This window comes from Fragaria vesca, linkage group LG7 (genome assembly GCF_000184155.1).
Source record: "Fragaria vesca subsp. vesca linkage group LG7, FraVesHawaii_1.0, whole genome shotgun sequence".
NCBI classification, from domain to species: Eukaryota; Viridiplantae; Streptophyta; class Magnoliopsida; order Rosales; family Rosaceae; genus Fragaria; species Fragaria vesca.
The window spans coordinates 15,010,781-15,024,934 of record NC_020497.1 but is presented as its reverse complement, the minus strand read 5'-3'; the positions used below and the strand labels follow the sequence as shown (position 1 = coordinate 15,024,934).

Below are 14,154 nucleotides of genomic sequence, written 5' to 3'. Positions count from 1 at the left end.
TTCAAAACAAGGAGCAAAGAGGTTTGAAACCCTCTTACTCAGTCCATTAGTGGACCTTGACACAGCTGATAGCAACTGGTCTTTGAACCATACAGGGACCAGCTATACATAGGATAACGTATCATAAAATCCCAGCTGGAGTCTTGAGCATCAAACCATTTGGTCACGGGTTGGCATAACAAAAGATCTCAACCCTTTGACTGGTTTGAGCGCTAAAGCACTTCCCACAAACTCAGTTGTCCATTTGAATTTGAAAGACTTATTATACTAATATAACAGACTTTGAAACTCAGGACAGCAGAAGACTCAGTACTAGGATAGCAAGCGAAGCTGCTAACCTCTGTGAAAAACAGTGATATGCATATGCATGTTTTACCTGAAACCATAAGGGATATTAATGTCACTTGTTCTTGATCAGACAACAACATCTTAAGGTGTTTTATAGGATAAAAAGGATTGCCAATTATCCTTATACCTTCACATGACCTCTACAATCTATCTCAAGTGTTAAACTGTTTCCCAATATAGAAAATCTGAAGCAGAATCCGATGACTTGTAGAGAAAACAATTTCCGACAAAGACGAACTATGAAACTAAGTATGTTCTTGTTTTTAAGCTTGAATATTGGCCTTAGTTTGTATTATTTCGAAGTCAATAATATGGCCAAGTCAGATATGTAATTTTTGAGTTTGGTCAAAGTCGATCATAGTGTGTGTGTGTATGTGAGTTCGATCTATTTTATTTTCTTGTTTGTAGCTACTGCAGAAGACAGCAGGAAGTTGCATAGGGTTTGTTATTTGTACTATAAAGAGGAAAACCCTAGAAACCAACTACGAACAAACTTGAATCTCCAATTCTAGAAGTGAACCAAGAAAAAAATCAACCTACTTTCGTTGTCTATATATTATCCAGAAGAAGAAGTACTTGGCTGAATACCCCTCCCCATCTTAATTTAATTTCTGGGTCACCGTCATGATCTAATCATTGTTTGGCCAATTATACACACTAGTACAGAAACAGTCCAAGAGTGGCTGGTAGAGACGACCTCTTCTCCATCGATCTGTTCGTGTTTTGGTTTGCTAGCTACCACTACTTGTACATACGAAGCTTGCCGGCTGAGAAGAGTTGGCGACTTCTATTCTTTCTTAATTAGTTTTTCTCTTTTCTTTGGCAATTCAGACCTAGCTAGATAACATATATATGCACAGCTACGCAGGCGCATGCGTGCATGTTTATTCATTAGGTTGATGAAAGTATTTCGATCACGATGGAACCAACCCAGTTTGGAGCAACCAGTCCGGTTAGTACGTGTAACTTGATGAGTAAATCTATATAACTATATTAAAATTATTTTCAATTTACCATTTATACGTGTAGATCGATCTACGAATTAATACCGTTAATGTTCTTGAGTTCGATTGTTAATTGATGAAAGTAAACTTCCCAAAACCATGCATCGATTGCATCCGTAACAAGTGAGATCTAGATATTTAAAAAAAAAAAAAAAAAATTAGGTAAGAGGTTAAGGAGTTTGTTACATGTTTATCGTATGTCCACGAATCATCTACACTAGAATCATATATTATTACTCATCTTCCAAACTAATGTATGAGAAATGTGAAAAACAAGCATGAAGTATTATATATGATTGACGTCCTGAACTTTCCCTTGTGCTTCTCGTTAGTCGAAGAGATTCTGCTCCAATCCTCACTAGATATGCCAACAGTTAAGTACATATATTTAGTACCCCGTACTTCTAATGATCGATGTTTATACTTCTCGACACCTAGCTAGACAAATATATATTTGTCTATTTGATATAAAACTGAAACTTGTTGTACTAGTGTAATAGGAATCTTTGATGTATGTTTGCATAAGCATCTAGCTAGGAACTGGTATATCATGTTCATATCCATCTCCATGATTCCTCTTTGTTCTTATTCGCATAGCCAAAACGATCAGAACCAAATCTGTTGATGCCTTATTCATTTGAGTATTATCATTAATATGGTAGGAAAACTCATATTCTCCATCGTTCATGATTGAAATTCTGAATTAATATGGCTGTACATTTTATTTTATATTCGAAACATTATGATACAAAAACCCGATGCCAATGCATGCATAGGTTGCAACATAACACTGGTCAATCTATTAAATAGCTTTTCATTATGCAAAAAACCAATTAAATAGCTAGTTTAACAGAAATTATATTGATTAATTAGCATGCGTTATGACAAAGTTATTAATTATAAAAACGGAATTCTATTTTTCTTAGTCGACTTGCAACTGCAAGCTGCACATAGAAACCTATTAAACTACACTCTTCCAAGATGTTACGCCCTACAGTCACACAAATCTATCATTATTTTTCATGGTCATGGACACAAGTAATCCCATTTCTTCGATCAAGATTAATTAACTATGATCGAGTACTAGGAAATCCTTTATCAAATATTACTGTTTTTTTCAAGATTGATTGATTCATTCTGGATGATCATGTCAGTTCAACTTCGCCAACCAAATGAGTTAAAAAGTTGTCATCACGACAAAGTATAATATATAGCAATTGATAGACCAACTCTACCTACAAATCTACAATAGGTAAACTTCCAAAATCCAAATTAACCATTTATCCTCAGTAATTAAGTACTCTATAAAATACATGTAACCTTCCTTTTCTTCAATTCCATTAGAAGCTAGGGAGGTTATTAACCCGTTATTAAGATCATCAAGATCCGCATTATCCTAGCTGATGTTCTGGCACCTTTCTATGATCATGTCAGCTTTGTTATTAGGCTGAAATTAGGTTTCTGTTTTGAATCCAACAAGTTGGCGTTTGTTTTCCAATACGAAACTCTAAAGAAGATAAAGTTCGATCAACAAGCGCTAGGTTACGAAACTAAACGAAACCAAATGTTTGAGCTCCATAGACAACACAGTTTTGTGCTGTATCATTGAGGAAACTGTACTGTCAGAGCTGTAGCTTGGTTGGTTAAGATGTTTAACTGACAACTTTGAGGTCATGGGTTCAAACCTCACGACATATGTAGGGTGTGTGAGTTATTAATAAAAAGTTTTAAAAAAAAAAATTAGAGGAAACTGTACTGAGTATGTCCCTTCAAACTAACCTATCATTTGACTGCAAATCCTTTCCTTACCCACATAAACTTCGAAAGATTTAATTTCCTGATAAACAAGTCAGTTTTTTTTCTTTTCTTTTTAGTTTTTGAAAAGGACATGTCTTCTTCTTGTATGTCTTATTTGGGTGGTCAGAGACTCGATATCTCAGAAGGAGAAAATTAGGAAAAGGAGGAAGAAGGTGGCTAGGGGTTGAGAGGAATGATCGAATATATATATCAAACACTACTGATTACTACTACTCCTTAATCTGGTGGGATCTGGTGGTCTTAGGCATGACTGTGCATATATAGACATGTTTATTGCTTTGCAAAATGCATAGTGGGTTGGTGAAAACGCTGCACCACCAAACACAATAAGAGGGATTAGATTACAAAATTCACAAAATTAAGGACCTTCCTATGTAATGCTTGCGTCAAATGGATATGGTGAAGATGAACAAGTCTCCTGGGTCTTGTCCAACAATTCTAAGATCCTTCCTCTGTACTTTTGGTTGGTGTAGTCGCCCTTCTCTTCCATACATCTAAACTGTTCACACTCAAGGACTATGAATTTGTCATGAGAAATTGGTAGCTAGTTTGATCCAGCTGAGAGTGGTCTTTGTCAAATAAGTAAACGTGGAAATGTACTCGGAATATTTCGTAATCATATATGTTTGTTACTTTGTTTGTTTGTTTACTTAACCAATATATACACTTCTGTTACTTTCAATATTGATTTGGTGTATGGATGTTGTTAGTTCATCTCCCAAAGACTACTCGATCTGTTCATAGATACAGGACGTAGTACTCCATTTCACAATTGAGGGAACTCCTTGAAATAGATTACTGTTAACATCACTAATGTTAAGTCACCGGGTTCTTAATTTGATCCTAGTTAGTAAACGTATATCAATCAAATAGCATGTTTAATTAGTATCTCTTGTCAAAAATGGCTATAAGTAAGTATCTTCATGAAAATTACAGACAACACAACTAGTTAATAGTAGCACGCTTTTGTTTCCTGACTTTCGTATTAGGTTTTGGAGAGATGATAAAAAGAACAAACTATTGAAATATTATTAATTTTGAAGAACATAGAGAGAGATGATAATAGGAAACACAACTCCCGTGAGAGGAAAAGCTAGATTATTTCATTAATTGTTTTCTACATACATACACAAATAAGCCTGCAAAAATAGATTAGAGCTAGCTCTAAAGTATAATCTATAGTTTTGGGGTGCATCTCAATTGTTTAGGAACTTAATTTGTTTAATCTCAATCATTAATCACTTGCACAAAATAGGTGAGATGTTGATTAATTGGTGAGTTTCAAACTTTCAAACCATATTATTTATATATGATATATCCAAAGATGTCTTCATCAATCTATTTTGGTGTAACCAACTATGGGAATTTGGAGGAAAAATTCTCATGAGAATTTGCAGCAATAGCACTACCATACATGCCTTTGAAAATCCAACATCTGAATTTCTCACTGGTTTCACCTACCCCCCAAAAACAAAAGAGAAGAGTGGCCGGGGGTTGGTAGCTCGCTATAGTGGGCATGACTACTTTATCCAAGTTTCTTCTATCTGGGTTTTGATCAGTTTGTTTTCCTTTAATTTGTTCCATTGCTCTTGACGTATGCTTTTCCAGTACTACTGTTGCTTGTTGTTTTGTTCTTAGCTTCCCAGCAGTCCAGCACAGATCGATCGTCTTCGTCATGGCTTAGAAACAAGTACATACATCTGAGTCTTCGAAAGCTATCGACGTTTGTGTCAGCTTTGCCAAGTCAAGGACGACCCAGAAACAAAACTATATAATTTATAAGATTGCTAGGTCAAAATTTTCAAAGATCGATATTGGTACTCCTATTTATACCAGATATGTAGCTAGCTCCATCAGAATATGCATGCAAATTGCAAAACCTGAAAGACTGCACTACGGCATGCATGTTTTAGACTTCAAATTATTTATTCGCTGAGCAAAATTGCATATATACGTCAATGAAAATTCATGTTCTTATTGTCTATTACTATGAAATGAAGTGCATGTTGTTGCGAGGGAAACTATGGCAAAATTGCACATTTGCACACTATACTTTATACTTATAAAGTTGAGTGTTTAGCATGCTATATATCAAACGAATACGTACTTAACGGATATAAACACTAAAGAATTATAAATATTTGCGTGATGATTTAGTTACTAGCTAGTTCGTGTCTATATCTAGCCTCGCATCGATGTGGTGAATTGATACTTTTAAACTCAGTTTTTGATCTTTGTTCAACTTTTAAGCTAATTAATTAAGCTCGATCGACTGTCGGCTTAGGTGATTATTGTAATCTAGTATCAACAAATTTTACTTTCTTTTAATGAGTCAATTTTTTTGACACATAAAAGTTTAATAAACAGTACAATAACGACACACATTTATATCTTGATCATTACATAACCCACTCCTAGCTAGGAAAAGAGCAAAATACCCGGCACATTATGTGGTGTTTGAGCATCTCCAGCAGTAAAGTTATATTTTTAGCTAAATTTGTCAATAGTTAAATTTAAATCAACAAGATTTGAACTGTTGTTCCAACACTTTAACTAAACGTACTAAAACTTAGCCACGTAGGTGTTAGGGTTTTGCTATCTTTTCTCTCCATTATTAACTAATTTGTCAATTCTATCAATCTATTTCTAAATTTATCAACTCTTTCGGGTATTATGTTAGACATCATATTTAGCTTAAAAATCGACAAATTTTAACTTTTTTCTGAAATATCAACTATGCTGGAGAAACTCACATCCACCTCGATCATGTCGCCGGCCTATTATTAACACAAGAGGTAAGGGGTCGAGTTTCATTTAAGCATTCTCCAAATAGTAATTTAATGGTAACACTATCATGATCCACACTATGCATACGGGTGATACGGCGTATGTCAATCAAGTCTAGCTAGGTACACCCATCTCATTTTTAGGTTACCAATTTTCTTCTTTCCGGAAAAGAGAGATTGCAATTCTAAGCTACAACGTACCTTATCGAAATCGATTCGAAAAAGAATCATACGTGCATGCAACTCTTGATATTGATAGTTGTTGATGAACTAGACGAGTACTACTAGCTAGTTTTTTCATTGCCAATTTGTAACCCATGCGAAGTTGCAGCCTCCTTGAAACCTGCAGTACAATATTAGCCTCATCAATACCGTGATACTAGTAAGAACTGCCCAGCCTTTCCAGTTTAAATAGAACTCAAATGAGATACGAGATGGATTCGAGTTTGGTTGCCCGGTCAGTTCCAAAGAGGAAAAAGAAGAAAGATGAAATCTATGGACATTTGGTGAAAAAGGAAAACTGAACTCGAGTCGATATAAGCCATGCCAAACTCCCTACCAAACATAAACCAATAAATTTGGAATTGGGGTTGGTAGGTTTCTGTCTCCACTGACATTTTTGCTGTGTTGCTGTTTGGATATAAAAGAAAAAACGAGTACGAGCAAATGAAATTGCATGCAACGAGATAGCAAAGACCATAAGTTGTAATTTGCTGAATTGCATGGAAAAGTAATTCTAAAGTTTGCTTAGTTTTATTTTAGATATTACCTTTTTTGAGAAAGTGTAGTCAACTTGGAATATATCTAACAAAAAAAAAAACATATAGACTAGCTGATTAGGAGCCAAGATAGAGTAAGATACTCTAAGTTTAATAACATATCACGTACATATGGGCTAAGAAAAAAAAAATTTGAGTATTTTAAATAATTAATTTTTCAATTTAAATTAAGCCACAAAACAAGGTTCCTTCAAGATGTGAAGTGTGAGCTATATAACCCATGTATGAATGACTATGAAATAAAACAACATTTTTAGTTTCAGTTTTTAGAAAGGAGATTAAAAGGCTAGCTACATTAAGTAGCGTAAGAAACAATAGGTTATATCTTTGCCTAGTTTTGTACGTTTTTTTCTATTATAAATTAATATTTCTCTAATTAGTGGCTAGTGAGATCCCAAAACCGTCAATAACAGCAAAATGAATGTAGAAGGATATACAATAATTATCTAAAGAGATAATTGATAAATTTATAAACAAGTTATTGAAATATGTATGTAGAATGAGAGATCGGATACAGCATTTTATCTTTCCTTTTCTCTTTGGTAAAATGATATCTACTTCCCTCATTAGCAACTTCATTTAGTAACAAATCAGTAATTGATCCTCCAAAATCAAAATAAACCAATATGACGTGCTGCTTTCGTGCCATTCCTCTTCCCTCACCAACCCCCCAGCTCTTTTCTCATTGACAAGCAAAACCCCGCGTTTTTGAACCCCACCTAATATACCAATTTCCACGTGTCACCCCAATCCTCCGTCCATTCCCTTCACGATCCAACGGCCGCGTGCGGTTTTCAACTAACCCATCGGCCTACCCACCCCCGCACTCCCCCCGGCCTATATAAACACTCTCCTTCTTGTTCAACAACTCAGGAAAGAATTTTACTCTCTCCTTTGATCACTACACCCATCTCAAAATCTCTCCGCCCTCCTCCTCCTACCGGAAATCATACCAAAAAAAGAAAAAAACCGCCAGCATTTCCTTCGCCCTAGCGCTTTCTTCACCTTCAGGCAATCTATACTTGTCTCTGGTACGGTGTTAGTTATTTATCGTTAGCACATACACACCTAACGTCATGGCGCTTAACGGAAACGGAAACGGCAACGGGGAGGCAGCGGTGGACTCATTTTGCCAAGGAGGAGGACTACTACATGACCCGTTGAACTGGAACTTGGCGGCGGAGGGTTTGAAAGGGAGCCACCTGGACGAGCTGAAAAAAATGGTGAATGACTACCGGAAGCCGGTGGTGATGCTGGGAGGGGAGAGCCTGACTGTAGGGCAGGTGGCGGCGATTGCCAACCACGACGGTGGCGTGCGCGTGGAGCTTTCGGAGGAGAAGCGGGCTGGGGTGAAGGCCAGCAGTGACTGGGTGATGGATTCAATGGGGAAGGGTACAGACAGCTATGGTGTCACCACAGGGTTCGGTGCTACCTCCCACCGGAGAACCAAAAACGGTGGAGCTCTCCAGAAAGAACTCATCAGGTAAAATTTGTTTTTTAACCGTCTTATGTTTTTAAGTAATTAATATCCGGGCTATGGTAACTTAGTTAAACGTAAAAAAATGGTCGACTTTGGTTACGACCTATTCCTCGATGTTACATGTAGGTGTTAATCATTCGAGTGGAATATACATTTTTATTTTTCTTTGTAACTAACCATTAAAATTAATTTTTATAGATAGTGTTATATGTTTATTTTGTTAGATATTTTTCTTAAAAAATAACATTAACATGAAACTACTATATTCATTTTTTGTAGTAAAAACAAAAATCTTTCGAAAATATTGCTAGTCAAATGATTTTTGACGGCCGGAATTGCCTATTTTGTTTTTTTTCATGTTTTGAGGTGGTCAAAATATTTAAGAAAATGTCAAAGAGAGAAAAAAAAAAAAAAAAGGAAAAATAGAATTTTGGATAAAACATGTTCATACAAATACAAATCAAGGTACAAAATATTTAGCAACATCCAAAAATACTTGATCATTTTCCATAAGGCAGCAGCACGTGCACACGTGGTTTCAAGGAGGTGCACATCACAGTCTGGTCCAATATGGATCAAACCCACTACTGTATTGGATCAAACAATAATACAAAATTATTTTATGTATGAATTTTTGAATTTTGGTTGAATTGGTACTTGTGACTCAAGCTAACATGTTTGTCATTCATTTTTTGGTTGCAACAGATTCTTGAATGCCGGAATCTTTGGCAGCAGCTTAGACTCTACTCACAAATTGCCTCACACCGCGACAAGGGCGGCGATGCTAGTAAGGATCAACACCCTCCTCCAGGGTTACTCGGGGATTAGGTTCGAAATCTTGGAAGCCATTACCAAACTCCTCAATGGTAACATCACCCCATGCCTGCCACTTCGGGGCACGATCTCGTCGTCGGGTGACTTGGTTCCCCTTTCGTATATTGCCGGTCTTTTGATCGGCAGGCCCAATTCAAAGTCTATTGGGCCTAACGGTGAGACCCTAACCCCGGCTGAGGCGTTTAAGTTGGCCGGAATTGAGGGTGATTTCTTTGAATTGCAACCCAAGGAAGGACTTGCTTTGGTGAATGGTACTGCTGTTGGGTCTGGTATGGCTTCTGTGGTGCTGTTTGATGCTAACACTCTAGCTGTTCTTTCCGAGATCATGTCAGCGATTTTCTCTGAAGTTATGCAAGGAAAGCCGGAGTTTACAGACCACTTGACACATAAACTGAAGCACCACCCTGGCCAGATTGAAGCTGCAGCCATAATGGAGCACATTCTTGATGGAAGCTCATACGTGAAAGAAGCGAAGAAGGTTCATGAAATGGACCCTCTTCAAAAGCCTAAGCAAGACAGATATGCTCTAAGAACCTCCCCACAATGGCTAGGCCCCCTGATTGAGGTGATCAGATCATCAACCAAAATGATTGAGAGGGAGATCAACTCTGTCAACGACAATCCATTGATCGATGTCTCGAGGAACAAGGCCTTACATGGTGGAAACTTCCAAGGAACCCCAATTGGTACTGCCATGGACAACACCAGACTCGCCCTTGCCTCCATTGGAAAACTCATATTTGCACAATTTTCTGAGCTTGTCAATGACTACTACAACAATGGCTTGCCTTCCAACCTCTCAGGTGGTAGCAACCCAAGTTTGGACTACGGCTTCAAAGGTGCAGAAATTGCAATGGCATCATACTGCTCCGAGCTTCAGTTCCTAGCCAACCCTGTGACCAACCATGTCCAAAGTGCTGAGCAACACAACCAAGATGTCAACTCCTTGGGACTGATCTCCTCTAGAAAAACATCCGAGGCTGTCGACATTTTGAAGCTAATGTCATCAACATTCCTAGTTGCATTGTGCCAAGCTGTTGATCTCAGGCATATGGAAGAGAACTTGAAGAGCGTTGTCAAGAACACTGTAAGTAATGTGGCCAGGAGGACTCTCACCGTTGCCCCTAACGGTGAGCTTCACCCCTCTCGATTCTCAGAGAAACACCTGCTCTCAGTCGTGGACCGCGAGTACCTTTTCACCTACATTGACGATCCCTGCCTTGCTACCTATCCATTGATGCAAAAACTGAGGGCAGAGCTAGTAGAACATGCCTTGAATAATGGTGACAAAGAGAAGAGCACAAACACCTCCATCTTCCTCAAGATTGCTGCTTTTGAAGAGGAACTGAAGAGTGTCTTGCCTAAAGAAGTCGACAATGCTAGGATGGAAATTGAGAATGGGAAAGCGGAAATTGCAAACAGGATCAAGGAATGCAGGTCTTATCCATTGTACAGGTTTGTGAGGGAGGAATTGGGGACTAGTTTATTGACTGGTGAGAAGATCAGGTCACCTGGAGAAGAATGTGACAAGGTGTTCAACGCAATCTGCGCTGGGAAGCTGATTGATCCTCTACTGGAGTGTTTGAAGGAGTGGAATGGTGCCCCCCTGCCCATATCTTAGAGTACTGCTTTTGGCTGAAATTGGTTTGATTGAATTTTAATGTTCTAATGGTGTCTATAAAAGGCTAAAGCCTTGAACCTCAAGTAAAGAGTCTTCTATTTTCTTTTTTCCATTTTTTTTTTTACTTTCTTTTCTTACTTTATTGCCTATAATGGCGTCCTTGTAAAAGTTGATCTTCAACAAATTCACAGAATTTGTATTATAGGCGAAGGCACAAATGTGTCTTTACCCAGTAAAAAGAATAGAAGTGTTTTATTACTAAACTCTCTCTAACTCTATAGTTGTGATAACTCAAGAACCCTCTATAGGAATGCATTATCCAAAAAAAAAAAGAAAAAAAAAAAAAACCCTCAATCTCTATTGCTGCACATAAAATTGAGTAACTGCATAATTGTTCTTACTGATAAGACCAAGTCTCAGAAGATTCACCTCTTTCAGACTTGGTCAATGAAAATCGATATCTCGATATTGTCTCAAGAAGAACATGAAACATACAAGAAAACAAGGGAAAAACTGATACATGGAAACTGAGAGATTCATCTCCTCATTTTGCCTCGTCAAGTGTGAATTGATATGAAAGTGTGGCCTATCTTTTATAAACCAAGTCCAATTGTTGTGGGAAAAAAAGTTGGATTTTGATGATTTTAGTTGGATGGAAATGCCAATTGCCAAAAGCGTTACTATCAATCAGACTGTGAGAGTGTTTCTCGATACTCTTTGGTAGGTGATCACTGTCTTGAAGGGTGAGGTAAATGCACCAATCCAATTTAAGATGGAAGAGGTTTTGGCTTAGCCTGTGAATGGTTGTTTCTTAATTTTTACCCAAGCTACTGAACTAGTGGACGTCTGGACCTTGTTAAGGGTTGCAAACTAGCTGTTGACATTCTAAGGTTTTTAATCAGATTAAGTGTAGAGCAATATTGGAGGTGGTACCATAGTCTAAACTCCTCATAGGCTTAATTAGTTTGTGCAATGGTTCAACCTTTGAATAAACTTACCTACTGTTCTTCAAAAAAAAAAAACCTTACCTACTGAACTATGATTAAACAAAGAAGAAGATGAAACATCTTGGTGGTAGGTGAAGGTGATTTGGTTAAGGTCTCAATCAAGAAGAACCCACAATCGATCAATACAATAGCTGCTTGTGTTAGGTGGGAAATGATGGATTTCTTATACCAAGAGGTGGAAATGGTCTAGAGCAGCAAAAAGATAAGAGGTTTTAAAAGTTCATGAACAACTAACAAAAAAAATACAGAATAGAATTGGTTCAAATAACATAAAACAAAAGGATTCAAACCTAGAATAACAATAAACAATAGGAAATTGAAGAACAGAGAATCGAGATAGAGATAGATGATGAAACCTGGTTTGGGGGCATGCGATTTGTGCACGGCAAATGGCAAAGATGATGCTTGATGGGAATCATAGGATTGATTGTTTGAGAATTGAGATGATTTATTGAAGAAACACGGCAAGACTTCTTAGGGTTTTGGTTACTACAATGTGCTCAAAACATTAAAAACATTTTATCAAATACCAAAAATCCAATGGCCTCACTACAATAGGGATACAATTAAAAGGTATACAAAAAAAAAAAAAAAAAAAAAAAGAGCAAGTCCCTCCGCATTTAAACTTTCATGCTTAATTACTTCTCACATCTTCTTTTGCTCGAGCTATAACTCGAAACACTAGAAAGTATTATGTTCATCGACATAAGAATATACTATGTATATGTACTCGATCAGTGTTCGATGTATATAGCTAGACCTAGATGTAGAGTAGTCTCAAACTAGTATGCGGTCTTCCCATACATAACAGTTAGTCCGAAACAATATGATTATTACTTGCAAATTTCCACAACTATACTTATATACGAAAAGCAAATCAAAAACTGTATCCAAAAAAAGAAAAGAAAAGCAAATCAAAACTCAATCACTTCTTATTATAATGTAGTAAGAAAACTAGACGTACAAATTATAACAAATAAAGAATAAGATCGAAAGGAAGAGTTCTGCTACGTCCACCAAAAAGTTATACCAAAATCTAATACCAAATTACGTGGCATCCTACGTGGCATCTACCATGTCATCACACTTAATTTAAAAATTTCAGTTTGTGTACTTTTCTTAATTAATAAATAACCTAAAAATATAATAATAATAACAATAAATAGTTTCCTTATCTGAATGAAATACATGATGAGATTAACCTAGAGTATCAGAAGAAGACGATATTCTTAGAAGACTAATCGTCAAACACGTCCAAGAAACGCAGCCGCAGTTCTCTGTCACAACTCAACAAAAGATAGGTACGTACTTACAATTCTGGGTTAATTCTTGTTACTAAGATTGTTCGTTTGTTCCTTGAGTACTTTTCTTATCAATCTATGCTGATATACAAATCTCAGAAAAGCTAGAAAAGCTGATATATGATGTGTGATACTAATCACATCACAAAAGAGGATATGACGAAATTGGTAGGTGCTATATACAGTGGGCAACTAGATGCAAATGAACTACAGAGGTACGTACTGATATGCATGTACAGCTAGCTACTACAATTTAACATATAAATCCAATATTCCTGAACTCTTTTCTTGTTTTTTCTCTCTTGAAAAAAAAAAGACTACAAGGAATAGATATTTCAATGGAAGGAAACATTGAGAATGAAATGGATGTCGGATATGAGGAAGAAGAAGATATAGACTATGGGAATGAAGTGATAAGTGCAAGTAGTAATGTAGAAGAAAATATTGCTACCATTGAGAGTGAAAATGTGAAAGAAAAGATAGAAGAGCCAAAGATTGGACTAGTCTTTGATTCAATTGATGAGTTAGAGAAATATTATAGATCATATGGAAAAGGAATGGGCTTTGAAGTTTGTAAAAGGACATCAAGCAAAGAAGATGATGGGAAATTGAAGTACATAACATTCACATGTTCACGTTTTGGCAAGCCTAATAGCAAGTCAAGATATGCTTTTAAATTTCGACCAGTTACAAAATCAGACTGCAAGGCTAAACTCAATGCAAATTTTCTCCCAGATGGAAAATGGGTTGTGTCCACCATTGTGCTTGGACATAATCATGATCTTAGTACTCCAAGCAAAAGACGGTATTATAAAACCGAAAGAGACTTGCCGTCACGTGTTAAAAAGAGGCTAGCGACAAATGATATAGCTGGGGTAAGACCAAAAACAAGTTTCAAGTCTTTTGTGGTTGAAGCAGGTGGACATGAGAATTTAACATTTCTAGAGAAAGATGTGAGAAACTATCTTGATAAGATAAGGCGTCTGCGATTAGGGGGAGGGAGATGCTGCTGCTATTCAAAAGTATTTCCTAAAAATGCAAGGTGACAATTCAAATTTCTTGTATTTAATGGATATAAATGAAGAGGGTCGGTTAAGGAATGTGTTTTGGGCAGATGCAAGAAGTAGAGCTGCTTACGAGGAATTTGGTGATGTTGTGACATTTGACACCACATAC

The 14,154-nt window shown here is 36.8% G+C and overlaps 1 protein-coding gene and 1 pseudogene across 1 annotated transcript; both read left to right on the top strand.

Annotated features, from left to right (window-relative positions):
- The first annotated feature begins 7,612 nt into the window (after window positions 1–7,612).
- LOC101292546 (phenylalanine ammonia-lyase 1-like) lies at window positions 7,613–10,929 on the top strand. Its single transcript, XM_004307328.1, has 2 exons — window positions 7,613–8,218; window positions 8,921–10,929. Exons 1-2 carry the CDS (start codon window positions 7,812–7,814, stop codon window positions 10,668–10,670), a joined length of 2,157 nt encoding a protein of 718 aa, XP_004307376.1. The 5' UTR covers window positions 7,613–7,811; the 3' UTR covers window positions 10,671–10,929.
- Window positions 10,930–13,316: 2,387 nt separating this feature from the next.
- Window positions 13,317–14,154, top strand: part of LOC101293534 — a 3,178-nt pseudogene continuing 2,340 nt past the window's right edge.